We start from the raw sequence: 17,315 nt of genomic DNA on the forward strand, positions 1-17,315 counted from the left end.
TCTTTGAGGAAAAGGAAGACTTCTCATTTTTCCAAGAATACATTCATTACAAACAAAATTTTCATTACAAAGATTCTTAACAAAAGTCAAATAAGAGATTTTAACAATGTTGGGATGACCCAATCTCTTATGCCATACATGAATATCTTTGTTTTGAGCAACATTACAAAATTGATTCTTGGGAATTTTAAGAAAATCAACATAGTAGAGGTCTCCTCTCCTAGAGCCTTCCCCAATCAATTTCCCGTTCTGGCGATCCTGTATCCAACATTTATTAGAAGAGAACTTTATATCGCAACCATAGTCCGAGAGTTGAGAAACGGAAAGTAAATTTAAGTTTAGTTTTGGAATAAAACGAATTTTTGGGATAAAAAAATCTTGTTTTTCAAAATTACCCATTCCTTTAATTTCAAGAGGGGTTCCATCCGCGGTTGAGACAAAAGATGGTAGGCGATTTTCAGAATAATTAGAGAGAAAACAATGACTTGGAGTCATATGAAACGAAGCACCAGAATCAAGTAGCCAAGATGTCTTACCAAGAGAGGAAGAAGATGACATGGCGGCTCCAGAAGTGCCTCCTTTGAGAAGAGGTTGAAGAGCATCCATAATTTGATGAAGCGAAAGAGGTTCATTCGATGTTGAAGGCCGTTCCTCCGATTGGGATGCTAAAGCCGCGGCGAGGAATTTCTTCCATTTAGGACAATTTGGTTTGATATGTCCCGGTTCTTTACAAAAATGGCAAGTTAATTTGCTATAATCTCTCTTGCCATATCGATCATTTTGCCCTTGATTTTTGAAATGGGGCGGTTTGTAGGTCTTCAAATTATTACCGGGTCTTGACACGGCATTGACCACTTCATAGTCATTTTGAGAAGGTGTAGCAAGAATGCTTGGGTTATTTTTACTAATCCCCATACGTGTTTCCTCACCACTTAGCTTGGTGATGACATCTTCAATAGATGGGGAGGTAAAAGCCGATAGAAGGGAGGACCGAATTTGCTCAAATTCGGGTCTAAGATCATTTAAGAAGTTAAAGAAACGATCTTCCTCAAGTTGTTTGTGCCTTAACTCAATAGCTTCTCCACTCCATTTTGGTTCGAGCATGGCAAGCTCGTCCCAAATAGATGATAATTCGGCAAAATATTCCCGAATAGATAAATCATTTTGTTGAAGAGTCAAGGCTTTCTTTTGGAGGTAGTATTTGTGAGACAAGTCCCTTGACGTATACATTTTTTCAAGGTATAACCAAGCTTCGGAGGCCCTTTTAAATTTGATGATGTTGGCATTGATCTTGGTTTCAACGGACGAAAAAATCCAAGACAAAATTTTGAAGTTCTTCATTTCCCACTCATCATGCCTTTTGGAATATTCTTCTAAGGCCTTTTGTCTATCTTCTCCTTCAAGAATTTTGATTTCCCCTTTCTCTATAATAGAAAGCTTGGGTTCGGGTTCCGATATGGATCCTTGAACATAACCCCAAAGACCTTTCCCTTTGATGTGGGCTTCCATGTTACCGGCCCAAACATGGTAGTTTGAACCACTAAGTTTAAAACCAAGGGAGAAGTGGGAGTCTTTTTCACCCATTATGGAGAAGAGAAGATGAAAAATAAAGCGTACCTTAACGGATTTTCAACCTTTTCTTGACAAAAGTTGCTTCTAAAATATTGCCCGTAGCAAATGCTTTACTCAAAAACTTCACTAGCTTGAGGGCACGATTTTCGAGGTGCTTCACAAGAGGCGAGATACACGATCTTCTTTCTTCCAACGAGGCTCTGATACCATGTGAAAGTATCTCCAACAAGATACTAATATCAAGACCTTAATATTCTTGATATTGAACCCACCACGAAAGCACAATAAGAACACTTTAGAACACTTGTGCACAAAAAGCACAACCCACAAATAACTCACAAATGCACAAAGGCATGAAATAATGGAATCAATTTATTGAGAACTTGGGCTTTGACTCAAAGCGATGAAGAAATACAAAGGGGAGAACCCCTATTTATAACATCACTAAAGGGGGCCTTGGAGGGGCTCCACCCATAGTCGTTGGAGCCCCTCCAACGGTCACAAATGTGACCGTTGGAGAGGGCCCAACGACTATGTTGGTGGGCCCCCCAAGGTACCTTTTAGGTACAAATCCAAAAAAGAAATAAAAAGAACAAAAGAAAAATAAAAATAAAAGAAAAATAATTACAGTCACATCCGAAAAGTGAATGTGCGCAAAAATAGGGAAAAGACTAAACTACCCTTATGACAAAATAAATAGAAATATATATTTTATATATATATTTAAGTAGATACATATACATATATATTAATATATGTATATGTATTACCATATATATATAAAATATATATATTACATAATATGATTAATGTACATAATTTAACAGGTTGCACCCCTACCCTCACAAAGTGAGGGCAAGCAGGGTTGCGCCCCTGCCTGACGAAGTAGAAGAGAGGCAAGGGCAGAGCCCCTGCCTGTCAGCAACGAAGGGGAGGCAGGGGGCCTTGCCCCTGCCTGCCGAAGAACAACAGAGGCAGGGGTGATGCCCCTGCCTAAAGAGAGAAAAGGCACAGGGAGGGGGCTCGACCCGTCCCCTGACCAAAAGAGGAAGCAGGGAGGGTTCGACCCTCCCCTGCTGTCAAAGGGAGCAGGGAGGGGTCGACCCTCCCCTGCTGTCAAAAGGGAGCAGGGAGGGGTTGACCCTCCCCTGCTGTCAAAAGGGAGCAGGGAGGGATTGACCCTCCCCTGCTGAAAGGAGACACAGGGAGGAGGGGCTCGGCCCCCTCCCCTGTCAACACAAAGGGCAGGGAGGGGCTCAGCCCCTCCCCTAAAGTAACACGAAGCAGGGAGGGGGCCCAGCCCCTCCCCTGCCGATCAAAAGGGCAAGGAGGGGGCTCAGCCCCTCCCTGCCGAACAAAAGGAACAGAGAGGAGGGGGCGAGCCCCTCCTCTGCTGATGTAACGCCCCAAAATTTCGACTTGTGATTTCGAAAACCTTATCGAAAAACCTTTCAAAGATTTAAAGTTTAATATTTAAAAACAACAGCGGAAGACATTTAGAAAGGAACACAAGTCAACAATCCTGGGTACGTTAGCTGAAAAACCATCATTCACATGTACAACATCTTAAAGAAATTTAAGAAATAAGGCAATCGATTAAAATCTGCAGTTTATTACAAAATGAGCCTTTTATTCCAAAGTTCAATAAATCTAAGAAAAACTTCAAAAAATCCCAGAGCCAAGCCGCCAGCAGAAAGAAAATGAATCTTGATCCACGTTGCACCACGCTATCGGCCGCCAGTGAAGTCCTACTCCTCACCTGCCCATGAAATGGGTCAGCTTCATAACAAACCAGTAGGTGCACGAACAGATAAGTAGAATGAAAATAAAACAGGACATTCATGAGATAAGAAGTTATGATATTTAAGCAATTAAAGCAGTTGTAGTCTATTCTAGCAAATGTAATAAGTGCAAAGAGAAGCAGTGTAAGTCTCAGTCATCTATATCTATTCCTGAATATATTCTTTAAGTTCTGATATTAACTGGCATGTGGGTACGCACAGACGCGAAACGTAGAAACAGCCGAGACCGATCCGGGGGTTTATTATGTCAGGTGTTTTCATTAACCCGGATGGCTGACTGAGTCCGCTCCTAAGGGGACGGTCAGTGACCAAGAGAGTAAATCCCCAAAGGCATTTGTGGCCCATGGATGCATCCAACTTCTGCAGAAGTGCCTGGGAGTTACCACCTAGGATAATTTATGGTAATCCTAATTCCCCTAACTCCGATGACTGGGGAAAACCGAGTCTTTTGCTCGTGGGGTGGTTGTTAACAACCTGTCCATCGGAGTCTTTGTACCATCCATCCTCTCCCTTGATGAACCGTGAAGATCGGATGGGTACGACGGGGGTTTCTTAACCGCCGTCCCATCCTACATGCTCTGGTCCATTAGACCCACTCGAGCATCTTGCCTGTGAAGGCGAAATGGTCACCATTTTATGTGATCTCAGCATTTTGCTAATAGCATTCATCGAGGTTGCCACAACCTCATCATCCCACCATCGTAACCCACTTGGGACGTACTTGTCCAAAAGTACGATCGTACCTTCCTAGAGGTACAACTACGATGAGAGGGCAACATAATGGTTTATGATTCTTTTGTTTCCTACATGACATGTTTTGCTTTTCTGAGCAATTGGCTTGTGGAGGCCGATATTATTAAATTTGGTAAAATATAGATTTCACCCTTCAATACCCTCCATGATCTTACATAAAATTCATATTGTACCTGCCTTAAGGTTCGGTTATAATGGCAATTGCAGTGGTTTTGAATATCTTCACAAAGTCTATCTCAAGTATGCAGTTTCAAAGGAATAAGCATGTATAATAGACAATTATGAGTTAAGCACTCGTACACGTAAACAGGCATGACAAGTAAACTACTTGATTCTTTCTAGAATTAGTCTACCTAGAGGATTTATATTATGAAATAAAAGAATCACAAAGAGTAAAACATGGATCAACAAATATTTCTTCAGAGTCGCAAATATGCAAAATAATTATTCTATCACAGAAGTCTTATTTCATTTTGTTCATACACACTATTCATGCGACTTTCCCCTACCTCGGGATGTCGTGCAGCTGCGTGCGTCTACGCGTGTAGATGATACGAGGCTCGGGCCGCGGAGCCAGAGCGAGGGGTCCGATGCGAGGTCTGCAACAGTGCTACGTTAATTATCATGCGGAGCAAAAAGAAAGACAAACCTGCCTATAGGAAAAGAGAGGCAGCAGAGGTGTGCCCCTGCTGGCCGAAAACAGACAAGCGGCGGGGGAACAAGCCCCTGCCTAAACATAGCGTAGCGGCAGGGGGCCAACCCCTGCCGACAGCCACCAAGTGGCAGGGGGCCAGCCCCTGCCGGAAGCAATGGATGGCAGGGGGCCAACCCCTGCCGGAAGCAATGGATGGCAGGGGGCCAACCCCTGCCAGAAGCACATGGATGGCAGGGGGCCAGCCCCTGCCGAAAGCACAGGTCGGCAGGGGCCAACCCCTGCCGACAGCACGATGTGGCAGGGGCTGAGCCCCTGCCGACAGCACCAGACGGCAGGGGGCCCAGCCCCTGCCGAAAGCACAGGTCGGCAGGGGCCAACCCCTGCCGACAGCACGATGTGGCAGGGGCTGAGCCCCTGCCGACAACACAGGTCGGTAGGGGCCAACCCTTGCCGACAGCACGATGTGGTTGGGGCTGAGCCCCTGCGGACAACACAGGTCGGCAAGGGGCCACCCCTGCCGACAGCACCAGACGGCAGGGGGCCAGCCCCTGCCGAAAGCCACGAGGTGGCAGCAAAAAGGGGTGCCGCAGGGGCCACCGGTCCCCTGCCGGCACTCCGGCGAATCGCAGAGGGAGACGGGGACGACAGGGGCCGCGTAGGCCACCTGTCGGGGCCCTGGCGACACAGAGAGGCGGTGGGAGGCCGCGGCAGTGGCTGTGAGCCACCTGCCGGCCTCCCGGCGAGGTGACAGGGAGGGGGGTCGCAGGGGCCTCAGGTCCCCTGCCGGCACTCCGACGATCCCCAACGAGAGAAGGGGACGACAGGGGCTGCGTAAGCCACCTATCGGGGCCCCGATGGCACAGGGAGGCAGTGGGAGGCCTGCGGTAGCGGCTGTGAGCCTGCCGGCCTCCCGGCGAGGTGACAAGGAGGGGGGTGAGGAAGAAAAGAGGGAGGAGAAGAGAAGAACGGCGTACCTGGGGGGGGGTTCCCGGCGTCGGCGGCGGGCGCAGCAGGGAAGGAGACCGGCGCGGGGGAGGAAGCTCGAGAGGGGAGGCGTGCCTCCCCTCGCCCTCCAGCACTCCTCATAAAGAGCTCGGGGGGGGGGGGTGATGAAAGGGGAAACCTCGGTGGGTTTCCCCAATCAACCCGAAAATGAAGGGGGAGAAGAGGGGGGGTGCGGCGCTCGGGACCCTGCGTCGGGTTACTTAAAACCCTAAAATAAAAAGGGGCCCGGGTCGGGTCCGGACCCGACCCGGCCCGGGTCCAAACAGATTTTTTTTTTTTTTTTAAATGGGATTTTACAGCTGATCAAAAGGAACAGAGAGGAGGGGGCGAGCCCCTCCTCTGCCGTAACAGGAGGTAGGGAGGAGGGGCTCGGCCCCTCCCCTGTCGTGACAGAGGGAGCAGAGAGACGGGAGAGGTAGAGAGGAGAGAGAGTGGCGAACGAAAGAGGGGGAGGTGCGTACCTGGTGGTCGCCGGCGGCGGCATCGTCGGCGTCGGAGGAAGGTCGCAGGTGGCGGCGGTCGGCAACGCAGAGGAAGGAGACAAGAGAGACCGAGAGACGAGAGGGGGAAGGAGGTTTCCAGAACCTCCCCCCCTTCGTCGCTGCGTGCTTTTAAAAGCAAGCAGCCGACTTGTTTACCCGGGTCGGATCCGGGTCCGGATCCGGCTCGGATCCAAACATAATTTTTTTTTCGATTATTACATTTGAAATCTGAAATCCAAAATGGAATTGGATTTTAAATCTGAAACCCAAGATGGAATTGGATCTGAAATCTAGAATCCTAGATGGAATGGGATTTGAAATCTGGAATCCTAGATGGAATTGGATCTGAAATCTGGATGGAACTTGGAGATTTAGGAATTTGAAGTGAAGAATAGAAAATAAACTTGGTTTAAAACTTGAAATTTTGAAATTAGGTGATGAATCTGGGATTTCAAAGTTGAATTGAACTTTAAAATACGATCTGGGATATTGAATTGAATTTAAGATCGGATTCTGAAAATGAATTTGGAATTTCAAAGTTGAATTGAATTTTGAAATTTGATTTGAATTGGAAATTGAATTTTGAAAAATAAGATAGAATTGAGAATAGGTAGATGAATTTGAATAAGAATTGAAGATTAATTTGAGAAGTAAAGAAGATATTTGAAGAATTATCTCAAAATCACTTGGATTTTGAAGGAAATTTGAAATAATATGATGTAATTCTATCCTAAGTGATGAATGAATAAAAGAATTTTGAAAATTGAATATTGAAAAGCATATTTCATTCTTTAAGTGAATTGAAATAAGATTGAAAATATAATACATTTATGACTATGGTCATAAAATGTATTATAAAATAATCTATATTTAGATTCAGATGAAGAATAAAACATATTTTGGTGCTTTTATAGAGTTTGAAATGAAATTAACTCTCAATATATCCTAACTATGGCCATTGATATATATTTTAAGTTAATTTCAAGTTGAACTCTGATAAAGGAAGAAAAATTCAGAAAATATGATGATTTAAAAAGAGTCCCAGTGTGGATCCAATGTTATTCCATAAAAGATGAAAATCCTAAGTTTTGTTCATACCTTGACTATGGCCATTGATGCAAATCGTCAATTTAGGATTTAATCACCTTTTATTAGAATGGTGCACGTGTCATTCGTGTTCCCATTTGTGAAATTTTGAAAGAAAAGAGAATATGATGTGAAACAAACAATATTTGCATGCCCATACATTATAATCTAATACAGGAAATGTAAATATTATCATTAATATCTAACTATTACAAACTTGAATTGAATTTAAAATTACAAAATCCTAATCTAAAAAAAAAATTAACAATTTACATCTTTTCTGAATTAGCACAAGATAAAAAAAAGATACATAGTATAGAGAAAATGGAACAGACTATGCTAAAGACCAACATACATGTGATCATATGCCCTGGGCTAGTGATAAAATGTAGATGAATCTATGGGCTCATGGAGGATGCATATGTATATGCTTAAGTGTTTACATCTAAACTGAATGAGAAAATGCATATGGTGTGCATGATTAGGAATACTTATAGAAGGGGTTTGGAAGGAAAATATGTGTAATGGATATAGATGGTGTTGTGCAATAGACGTGAATGGGTACCTAACAGGTGCTGGGTAGTGAGCAGGTATGTGCTGGTATTAATGCAAGTATTTCAGCAGTGCTGCTGAGTGAAGGGTAGCATGCTGTAGGTTGTTGGTGCGTGAGAATGAGGGTGTGCTGTGAAGTGAAACACTTCAGCAATGTACTGATGTGACTGCAATGAATGTGCAGGGGATGGTGTTGAGGTGTGAAGGAGTACCAAAAACGAGTGGTGAAGTGTTGCTGTGCAACAGAGAAAGTATATGGATATTGAGTAGGTGCAATATAGAGCAATGCTTGGGTACAGCCCATGGTTGCCAGTTGAGGAAGCGGGAGCGGGAAGCGATACGGGAAGCGGGAGCGGGAAGCGAGGCACTTTCAAAATTTTAGGAAGCGGGGAAGCGTGGGACCACTTAGGAGCGATTCGGGAAGTGTCTCGGAAGCGACCTAGGAAGCGTCTCGGAAGCGACCTAGGAAGCGTCTCGGAAGCGACCTAGGAAGCGTCTCGGAAGCGAAAAAAATAAAAATAAAAAATACAAAAAATTTAAAAAAAACAGGGGAAGCGAGGGGGAAGCGTGGGGGAAGCGTGATGGGAAGCGTGCTTCCCATTAAAGGGAAACGCGCTTCCCAAAAAAGGGGGACGCTTCCCCCCACGCTTCGGAAGCGCGACGTTCCGCGCTTCCGAAGCGCGCTTCGGGGAAGCGCGCTTCGGGGAAGCGCGCTTCCCCTTTTAGCTAGGCGCTTCCGGTAACCCTGGTACAGCCACTATAGGCGTTGTGCCAAGTGTAATAGGCCACTGCATAGTGATACTGGGAGTATAGGGTATGTATTTCTGTAGATAAGTGCTGTGATACAGCAAGTCATGACAGTGATGTGATGGTGTGGCGTGCATATGGTGCAGGAGGTGCTGTGTAATGCAAGGTTTGACAAGGCAACTGTGGGTATAGAGAGTGAGCTAAAGTGAGCACACAGGGGAGGCAGTGGAGTTGAGTATGAAGGAGGCCACTGCGGCAAGTGCATGAGGTTTTAAATGTTGTGCACAAGGATGTGATGGAGTGGGTAATAGGCAGCAAGGTGGAGGAGGTGCTGTGAGCTACAGCAGCCATTGGGCTGCTATGCTCATGTATGCAGAGGAAGCACAGGGGATAGTGCTAAGCTGGGCAATGGAGAACAGGATGGATGCAGCAGGGGAGCTGCATCAAATCGGTGTAGAGGCTGTGATGTTGTGAGTGTAGGGGAAAATGAACTCAGAAAATGCTATGTGGCAGCTTGTGATGTGATATAGAAATGTAGTAGACAAGAAGGGTGATAACAGTCCAGCTGCATGCCTGCTATGAGCATCTCATACGAGCTCAATACTACAGCCAGGCCCCATCTTGATATTGTAGCTGTATGAGGGTGCTGGAAGTTACAGCAGGTAGAGGGTAGATAGTGGTGTACTGCAATTGCAGCAGATGGTGAGGATGCTGCAAGTATATGACAATGTGAGCATGGATATTGTAGATAAGTGGATGTGAGTGTTGTGAGAGTCCAAATCCAAGGTTCATCAAATTGGATCCAGGTTGCTCCAGCAGCCTTTAGTTCAGCAATAACTTCCTTGTATACTAGGAGGATCTTTCTCAATAGAGGTAGAGGAGAGAGAGATTTATCAAGACCCTTTGATGGTTTTGACAGCGACAGATATGAGACAGGACCCACAATGGCAGGAACAATGTCAATTCCAACCTCTTTTGCCTCTTTGTATTCAGACCTAGCTTCGTGTGATGTATAAGAGAATTTTAGCTCAGCTAGATCGTTTCGTCACAATTTATTATTACTAGTGAACAACAGAATGGAAGTAGATGCATCTATGAATTAATTCCAGATCTCACAAACAGATATTATCTTAATCACAATCAATGTTTAACTCATAACACAAGAAAGTTTTTCCTGTAAATTCTGTCAAGGGGGCTATCAAATACTCAAGTGAAGGACCTTTACAATGAACAAGAGTTATACAGCAAACAGGAAGCATTCTAACATCAAAGGGTTTTTCGACCGCAAATTTAAGACAAAACTAACTTCCCAAAAGAAATTCGGTGAAACATTTTTGCTGTGGAAGAAATTTCATGATGGATTCAGCAAGTCATAGACAAAAGTTCTTATCAGAAAATTTTGCAGTTAAGGTAAGTCTGATTTCAAATTGATAGCACATGCTATTTCAAATTATTACAAAAATATCGAGTCATTATCAGTATAGCAGTGGAATTTCCTTCTTTTTTTACAGCAAATCCAGCAAGACCTCCTTTGAATCAAACAAATTTTTTTTTAGGTGCTCTGATCCGATTTCGGATCGGTCACTGAGACTTAATTCCCAGACTGCTGACAAACTTTTAGATTACAACTCAAATCGGAATCTATTTCCACTGCCAACATGAAGATTCTTTTATGATAGATTCGATGGATGGATTCATGGTAAAATTACAACTAGAGCAGATGGGGATTTCATCCTGAATGGGGCAGGAAATCGTGAAAACATAACACAGGCTACAATAGATCAATCAAATAATGATACTGAAAATAAAATGCTATTGAAATCATGAGATGCTGATGAAGACGTGACAATGAAATGGGGAATGCACAGGTGTAAAACCCAGTATAAAAAAAAAAGGACTCGGGTCAGTTCCAGACCTGAGCCGGATCCAACCCGTGCCCAGCCCCTCGAAAAAGGCTTTCGGAGGGGCTGGAAGCCCACAGAGGGGGGGGGATTGCCGGCGACACAGGGGGCGGGCCTTGTGTGTGCCTCTCTTTTTTAAAAGGGCGAGAGGGGAGGGCTTACGAGCCTCTCCCCCCGATCCCCCGACTCTCTCGTCTCTCTCCCTCTGTCTCTGCTCTCCCTCCCCGACTCCATCTCTCCCTCGTTCCCTCATTCCCCCTCCCCAGCGAGTCCCGCCGGCGACGTCTCCCTCTCTGGCGAGCTCCCTTCACGGCAACCACCGCCCGACGACCTCTCACCTCCCCGGCGACCTCTCTCTCCCTCTGACAGCCCAGGTAACCCCCTTCTCCTCTCGTTTCCCCCTTTTTTTTTCTTCCTCTGGGTTCGCCGACAGGTGGCCAGTAGCCCCTGCCGTACCTTCCTCTTCCCATTTTCCGTCAAACAAGGGGGCTCCGCCCCCTACCCTTTTTTCTTGTTTCTGTTTGTCGTCGCACTTTGCGCCCAGGATTTTGCTTTCGTATTTACTACTTATTGTCTTTTTGCTCAAGGACGCGGTTTCGCGATCCTTGTCCTTTGCTTTCGCATTTCCTGTTTCTGTTTGCCGTCACGCTTTGCACTCAGGCTTTTGCTTTCGTATTTACTACTTAATGTCTTTTGATCAAGGACGCGGTTTCGCGATCCTTGTCCTTTGTTGTCGCACTTCCTATTTTCGTCATTTCACTTTGTCATCGCGCTTCGCGCCCAGGCTCCTATTTTTCGCATTATTGTCTTTCGTTTTTGCCTTGCCATCGCACATGCTTTTTTCTCTATTTTACCCGATATGTTTTGAGAAAATCCTTGATCTAGGACAAGATCAAGTTGTTGGGCGATGGGTTCTTTTGCGAAGCCCATTTACCAAGACCAGTATCGAGACTTGCGGTGCACCCAAACACTGCGTTATCGGATGAGAGATTCAAGAAAATCACATGTCATATGTAGGCAAGTTGTTGATCGTTTCGAAAGATTTAGAATGTTAAAATAACTTTGTAAAACATTATATCTTTGCGAAACACACTCCTGAGGCTCCTATTGAGGACCTATATCCCTTTCCTCGTAGTGTACTCCTGAACATGCGAGGCATGTTAGTACTACGACGATTGGATGAGATGGTCTTATGACCTCGATTAGTGTTTTGTGCACGTTGTTGAAAACACGTATAAAAATGGGATCGCCTTCATAGGCAAGATGCTTGTTTGGTCTAATGGACCAGAGCATGAAGAATGAGGCAACGGCTAAGAAACCCCGTCGCGCTCGATTCAACCTGACTTCGTCAAGAGAGAGGATGGAGGGTACCAACTCTGATAGACAAACCATTTATGGTTTTTTATGGGCAAAAGACTCGTCTTCCTTAGCCATCGGAGGTTAAGGGGGTAGGGGCTATATAAGTTAGCCTAACACTTCTGCAGAAGTTGGATGCATCCCTATCAGGCCTTGGGGACTTACTCTCTCGACCATCGGTCGTCTCCATAGGAATAGGATTCAGTCAGACAACCGAGGTATCCTAAAATACATAACATAATGAACTCTCAGCTTGGTCTCGGCTGTTTCGACTCACGTGCCATGTATGTACCCGTTGTGAAAGTATCTCCAAACAAGATACTAAGATCAAGACCTTAATATTCTTGATAATCAATCTGGCACACATGCACAATAAGAACACTTTAGAACACTTGTGCATAAAAGCACAACTCACAAAAACTCACAAATGCACAAAGGCGTAAAAATATTGGAATCACTTTATTGAGCACTTGGGCTTTGACTCAAAGCCATGAAAATATACAAAGGGGAGAGCCCCTATTTATAACAACAAAAAAGGGAGCCTTGGAGGGGCTCCACTCATAGACGTTGGAGCCTCTCCAACGGTCACAAGTGTGACCGTTGGAGAGGGCCCAACGTCTATGTGAGTGGCCCCCCAAGGTACCTTTTGGTACTCCAAAAAAGAAATAATAAAAAAATAAAAAAAAGAAATAAAATTAATTTACCATCACATTCATGAAAGTGAATATGCGTAAAATAGTGGAAAAGATTAAACTACCCCTACGGCTTAAACAAATAGAAATATATATTTTATATATATATATATATATATATATATATATATATATATATATATATATAAAAAGTAGATACATATGCATATATATTAATATATGTATATGTATTACCTTATATATATAATATATATATTACATTACATGGTTAATTACACAATTTAACACCCCCCCTCAAACTTAGGGCAGGATGACCGAGAGTTTGCTAAGAAGAAAGTTGAAGCGCGGAGCACACAAGGCTTTAGTGAAGAAATCCGCCAACTGATATTCGGACGTGACATATGGGAGGTCAATGACTCCTTTGAGGTACGCCTCCCGAACATAGTGACAATCCATCTCTATGTGTTTGGTCCGCTCATGAAAAGTGTGATTCTTAGCAATATAAATCGCACCTTTGTTGTCACTGATGAATCCATACAATTTTCATGGTAGTAGTTGTCATGGCACGATATTCAGCTTCAGTTGAAGATAGAGAAACTTTTTGTTGCTTCTTACATCTCCATGAGATTAAAGAATCACCTAATAATACACAAAAACCAGTGGTGGAGCGATGGTTATTTGGGTCACCTCCCCAATCAGAGTCAGTATAAGCAATTAATTTTAACTCAGAAGAAGATGGTAGAAAGGCTCCCTTATTAAGAGTACTTGGGTGAAAATGATTCATAGAAAAATAATTTTTTTGGGGGGCTTAGGTATCGTAGATGAATGTCTAGTTTGAGCATTTTCTTCCTTAGAATACTTTTTCAAGTGCACATGAAGGTCTTTCACTCTCGTGTCTTGAAAATTGCAAGTTTGGTCTTTCAATATCAGATTGATCTTTTATCATGTTGGTAATCAACTTCATCATTAGTTTTCTCAATGATATCAACTGCATTAGACTCATCATGAGTTTCACATTCACAACTATCATCATTATGATTTTCGAGGATGTCAAGCGAGAAAGAATATTCGATTACTTGGCATTTTTTGAATCAAAATAATTTTCATTTTTCGAATCAAAATAATTTTCATTATGTTTGGTACGCTTGAAAGTACCTCCTTTATCACGTATGCTGGTTTAGGTATACTGTTTTACTATAACTTTATTTTCCTGAATCATTAAATGTGCTGCAACATTCTTCCTTCTACAATCAGGTGTATATGTGTTTGTATGCATGTGCCGGTCCTTCCTTTGCACTTTTGAGTTGCAACCTTGGGTGATCTTATATTCATTGTATTAATGCCAGTGCTTTTGTAAAACAGGTGGTAGTACCAAAACATTTGATATCTAATCAGTACCCACATTACATGGGACGGGACAAATCATATATCTCACGTTCTATCTTGGGTATGATCTATGACAAGGTGACGTCATCATTGGAAGAGGATCAACCAGCCAAAGGTAGTAATGTTCTTTTGTTATAATTAGAACTTGTTTTATGACTACAACTTGGTCCTTGATACATCCTTTATTTATTGTTTTGCCTATTTCAAGAAATATCACAACTTCCTTGCTTTAGTGAGGAAGTGCCACAGGCTACTCTGATATTATGGAATGAACATTATGAACAATATCGAGCTGAAATGAGAAGCGCTCTGACCATAATTGATGAATCTAAAGACACTGAAGCAGAGGCAATTATTCAAAAGTATAAGGAGGTGAATGCCCAATTCCAACTACCGTCTTTTCTCTACTACTACTGGAGTGTTCTATTTTTTATTTTGAATATTCCAAGCATTGGATTGTAGAAACATTAGAGTGTTGGCATTTTTGAAGGACAATTTTCATTATGAGTTTCATTTTTGCTGCTTTTTAGTATTGCACTTTTTTTTACACTTTTTTTCATACCTGGAGCTCATTCAAGATTTGGAAAAACTGTTACTTTTGTAGAAATATTTCAGCCTTGTTCCAGACAACGAAAGTTGTTTGCCTATCAATGATATAGCATTAAGTTTCATAGCTTTAATCATCGGTTTTCAAAACCTGTGGGACTCTTTTTACTTAGCTACATACTAGGACAAATAAAATAACATTTTTCACTTGCTGCTGATTTCTGAAATTGAAGATGTTAAATTATTTGGATGATGGAAGATTTTGATGATAAGAGTGGTTTGTTGATCTATAATTTTTGTGGTCATTCCCGTTTATCATTTGGCCCGTAGTAATTGATGATTCCTTGTTTTCGTTGGCAGATCTTATATGGTGCTCCTGAGTATGAGGATAGAACCAAACCTAGAGATCAAATATTCGTTGAGGCTCGTGCAATATATCAGATAGTTTATTCATACGCAAGGAATAGTGGGGGCTTGGTTGCTCGCTGCTCATTTGCTTGGAAAGTTGCTGGACCTGCACTTTGTGACTTGTATGCGCGGATACAAAACAAACGTACTGTCCTCTGTTCGCCTGCTGTTCTCAATGAGGTGCTCAATGGAACCATGTGAGTTATTTTGTGAAAATGGAACAATTCTAAGTGTTTACTAAAAGTTAAAATAAGCATTATGAAGGCTAATTAAGGTAGGCTTAAGCAACTTTAGGCTCTGAGTTATTGGATAGAAGCAACTTTAGGCTCTATACAACTCACATGGTTCCATCGAGTAATTACTAGTAGCAACTTTAGGCTCACATGGTTCTCTAGAAGCATTGAGAAAATGGACAACGCCAAGTATTTTACTCACATGGTTCTCTAGAAGCAACTTTAGGCTCCAGTTAAAACAAGCATTTACTAAGGGTTAATATTGGCTACTAATGAAGGTACGGTACTAATGAGCTAGAAATCGTAGGTGCAAGTTTTATCCACTCAATCTAACCACATAGATGTGATCTACATGGTTTGTTTAGTAAAAAACTTGTTTTGAATCATGTAATTATGACAAGTAATTAAGTTTTTAAAGGGGTCAAAAAAATCAACGGCCCAAAATTTCATCTCAAACGATCACATTTTTACATCAGAACATGATCCAAGGTATTGAGTCGATACAACTTTCACCTATGATTTCTAGCTCATTAGTGCCGTACCTTCATTAGTAGTCAATATTAACCCATTTACTAAACCTTATCCTCTCCTATAATAATCACAAACCATTCTAGAAACCTTATTCTCTAAAAGATTTAACCTAAATAAAAATCTAAGCTAGGGAAAGCTTCAGTGTTTAGATTCTAGAGGCTCTCTCTGAAGAGTTATATAATCAGGACACCCACTAAAGTTGATTCTAGAAGTATTTGGAAATGATGATTGAAATCATCTTAGGTCTTACAGATTTAAAAGGATTCTCTGTCCAATCCAATGGGAACATGCAGAGAGAAATCTTAAAAAGGAAACGGACTCTTATTGGACCCTAATTAGAAGAGAAGATTGAAATTATTTGGACTTTACCTTTTCATAGGAGAATGAAGTTCGGCTGTCTTTGCGGCAGTAGTTATGATTAGTATTCTCATTGAAAAATTTTCCTGCATAGCCAACACTTTCTGGCTCAACTGCAGCGTCCACTAATATGCAGTCTCTCAAACGTTCTGTGTCAGGAGAGAGAGAGAGAGACCGTTTTGCAAAAAGAGGAGAGGGATGGACGTATGATTCTTATCCTTTCCCTCCGTTTTTTTAATACAATCCTTGAAAAAAGAAAATAGATGCATACCATATCGAGTCTGGATCTAGTGCAATCACATGGCACAAAATTTGTGCATTAAGCAGCTGATCGCCCTCCATCATGCCTGTCCCCAAGATGGAGGGTGATCAGGTGCTTAAGGCACAAATAGTTATACCATCATATTGCCCCTGATCTTTTCACTACGATATCTTAGGGAGGTGATTATATTGTCTAAAGAAATTTTTTTTTAAGAGATAAATTCACGCCCCTTTATATGTAGTAGTTAGATTAGCATGGTATAATGGCCGTGGAAATTAGAAAAAGGAGTTTTATGTATTATGACCAAAGAAAAAGGAAAAATTTTATATTCACCCCAAAAAATTGGTCCAATTCACAAGTACATCAAACTTTTATGGCTTTTCATTTCTCGGCCAAAGGCTTGTCACCGTTGAGCAAATGTGGTTAACTGTCGTTAATTTGTTCATGGGTTAGGCAATGGCTCATATTCAAAATTTACTATTTCACCCTTGCAGTTTTTAACTGCACTCAGTTGTTTCTCCTCATTCTTAACCATAGCTATTCTTTTACCAACACTCCAAAATTTTAATCAAAAAATACATTATTTATTTATTTATTTTTTTTGGGGGGGGGGTTTCTAATATGTAATGAAGCTATGACTTTGCCAACAGATAAATTTTAATTGTACCAAGCACTAGAATGCCTACCTGAGTGCAATCATGAGTTCACCATTAAACACATTACATAAAAGAATTATTAAATTAAATGTCACATCAATGTCATTGCTTTAATTCAATTGAACTCCAAGGAGTTAGCCTGTGCAAGCATAGACGTTTACTAGCTTTCTAGAGTAGAATTTGAGAAAAGATGTTCAACTAATAAAACCTTTTTTTTTAAATATAGTTATTTTAAAATTCACATTGAAAATATTATTTTGAAAACAATTAAACATTTTGGGTGAGTTACAGCTATTTAAAACAACATCAACAAAACACAACTAATCTAAATCATTCATTTAATAATCAAATTGTTCATATTAAGGTTTCTTT

At 42.1% G+C, this 17,315-nt stretch overlaps 1 protein-coding gene across 1 annotated transcript in view; it reads left to right on the forward strand.

Annotated features, from left to right (window-relative positions):
- LOC149820154 (putative RNA-dependent RNA polymerase 5) overlaps positions 1-15,183 on the forward strand; it is a 76,297-nt gene extending 61,114 nt beyond the window's left edge. Inside the window, exons 6-8 of the mRNA XM_089981754.1 lie at positions 13,927-14,065; positions 14,159-14,322; positions 14,857-15,183. Of these exons, the coding sequence (XP_089837880.1) occupies positions 13,927-14,065; positions 14,159-14,322; positions 14,857-15,105 (552 nt within the window). The 3' untranslated portion in view covers positions 15,106-15,183. The remainder of the gene's footprint in view (positions 1-13,926; positions 14,066-14,158; positions 14,323-14,856) is intronic.
- The last annotated feature ends 2,132 nt before the right edge of the window (positions 15,184-17,315 follow it).

The sequence above is a fragment of the Nuphar pumila genome, chromosome 12 (genome assembly GCF_984573655.1).
Source record: "Nuphar pumila chromosome 12, dmNupPumi1.hap1.1, whole genome shotgun sequence".
NCBI classification, from domain to species: Eukaryota; Viridiplantae; Streptophyta; class Magnoliopsida; order Nymphaeales; family Nymphaeaceae; genus Nuphar; species Nuphar pumila.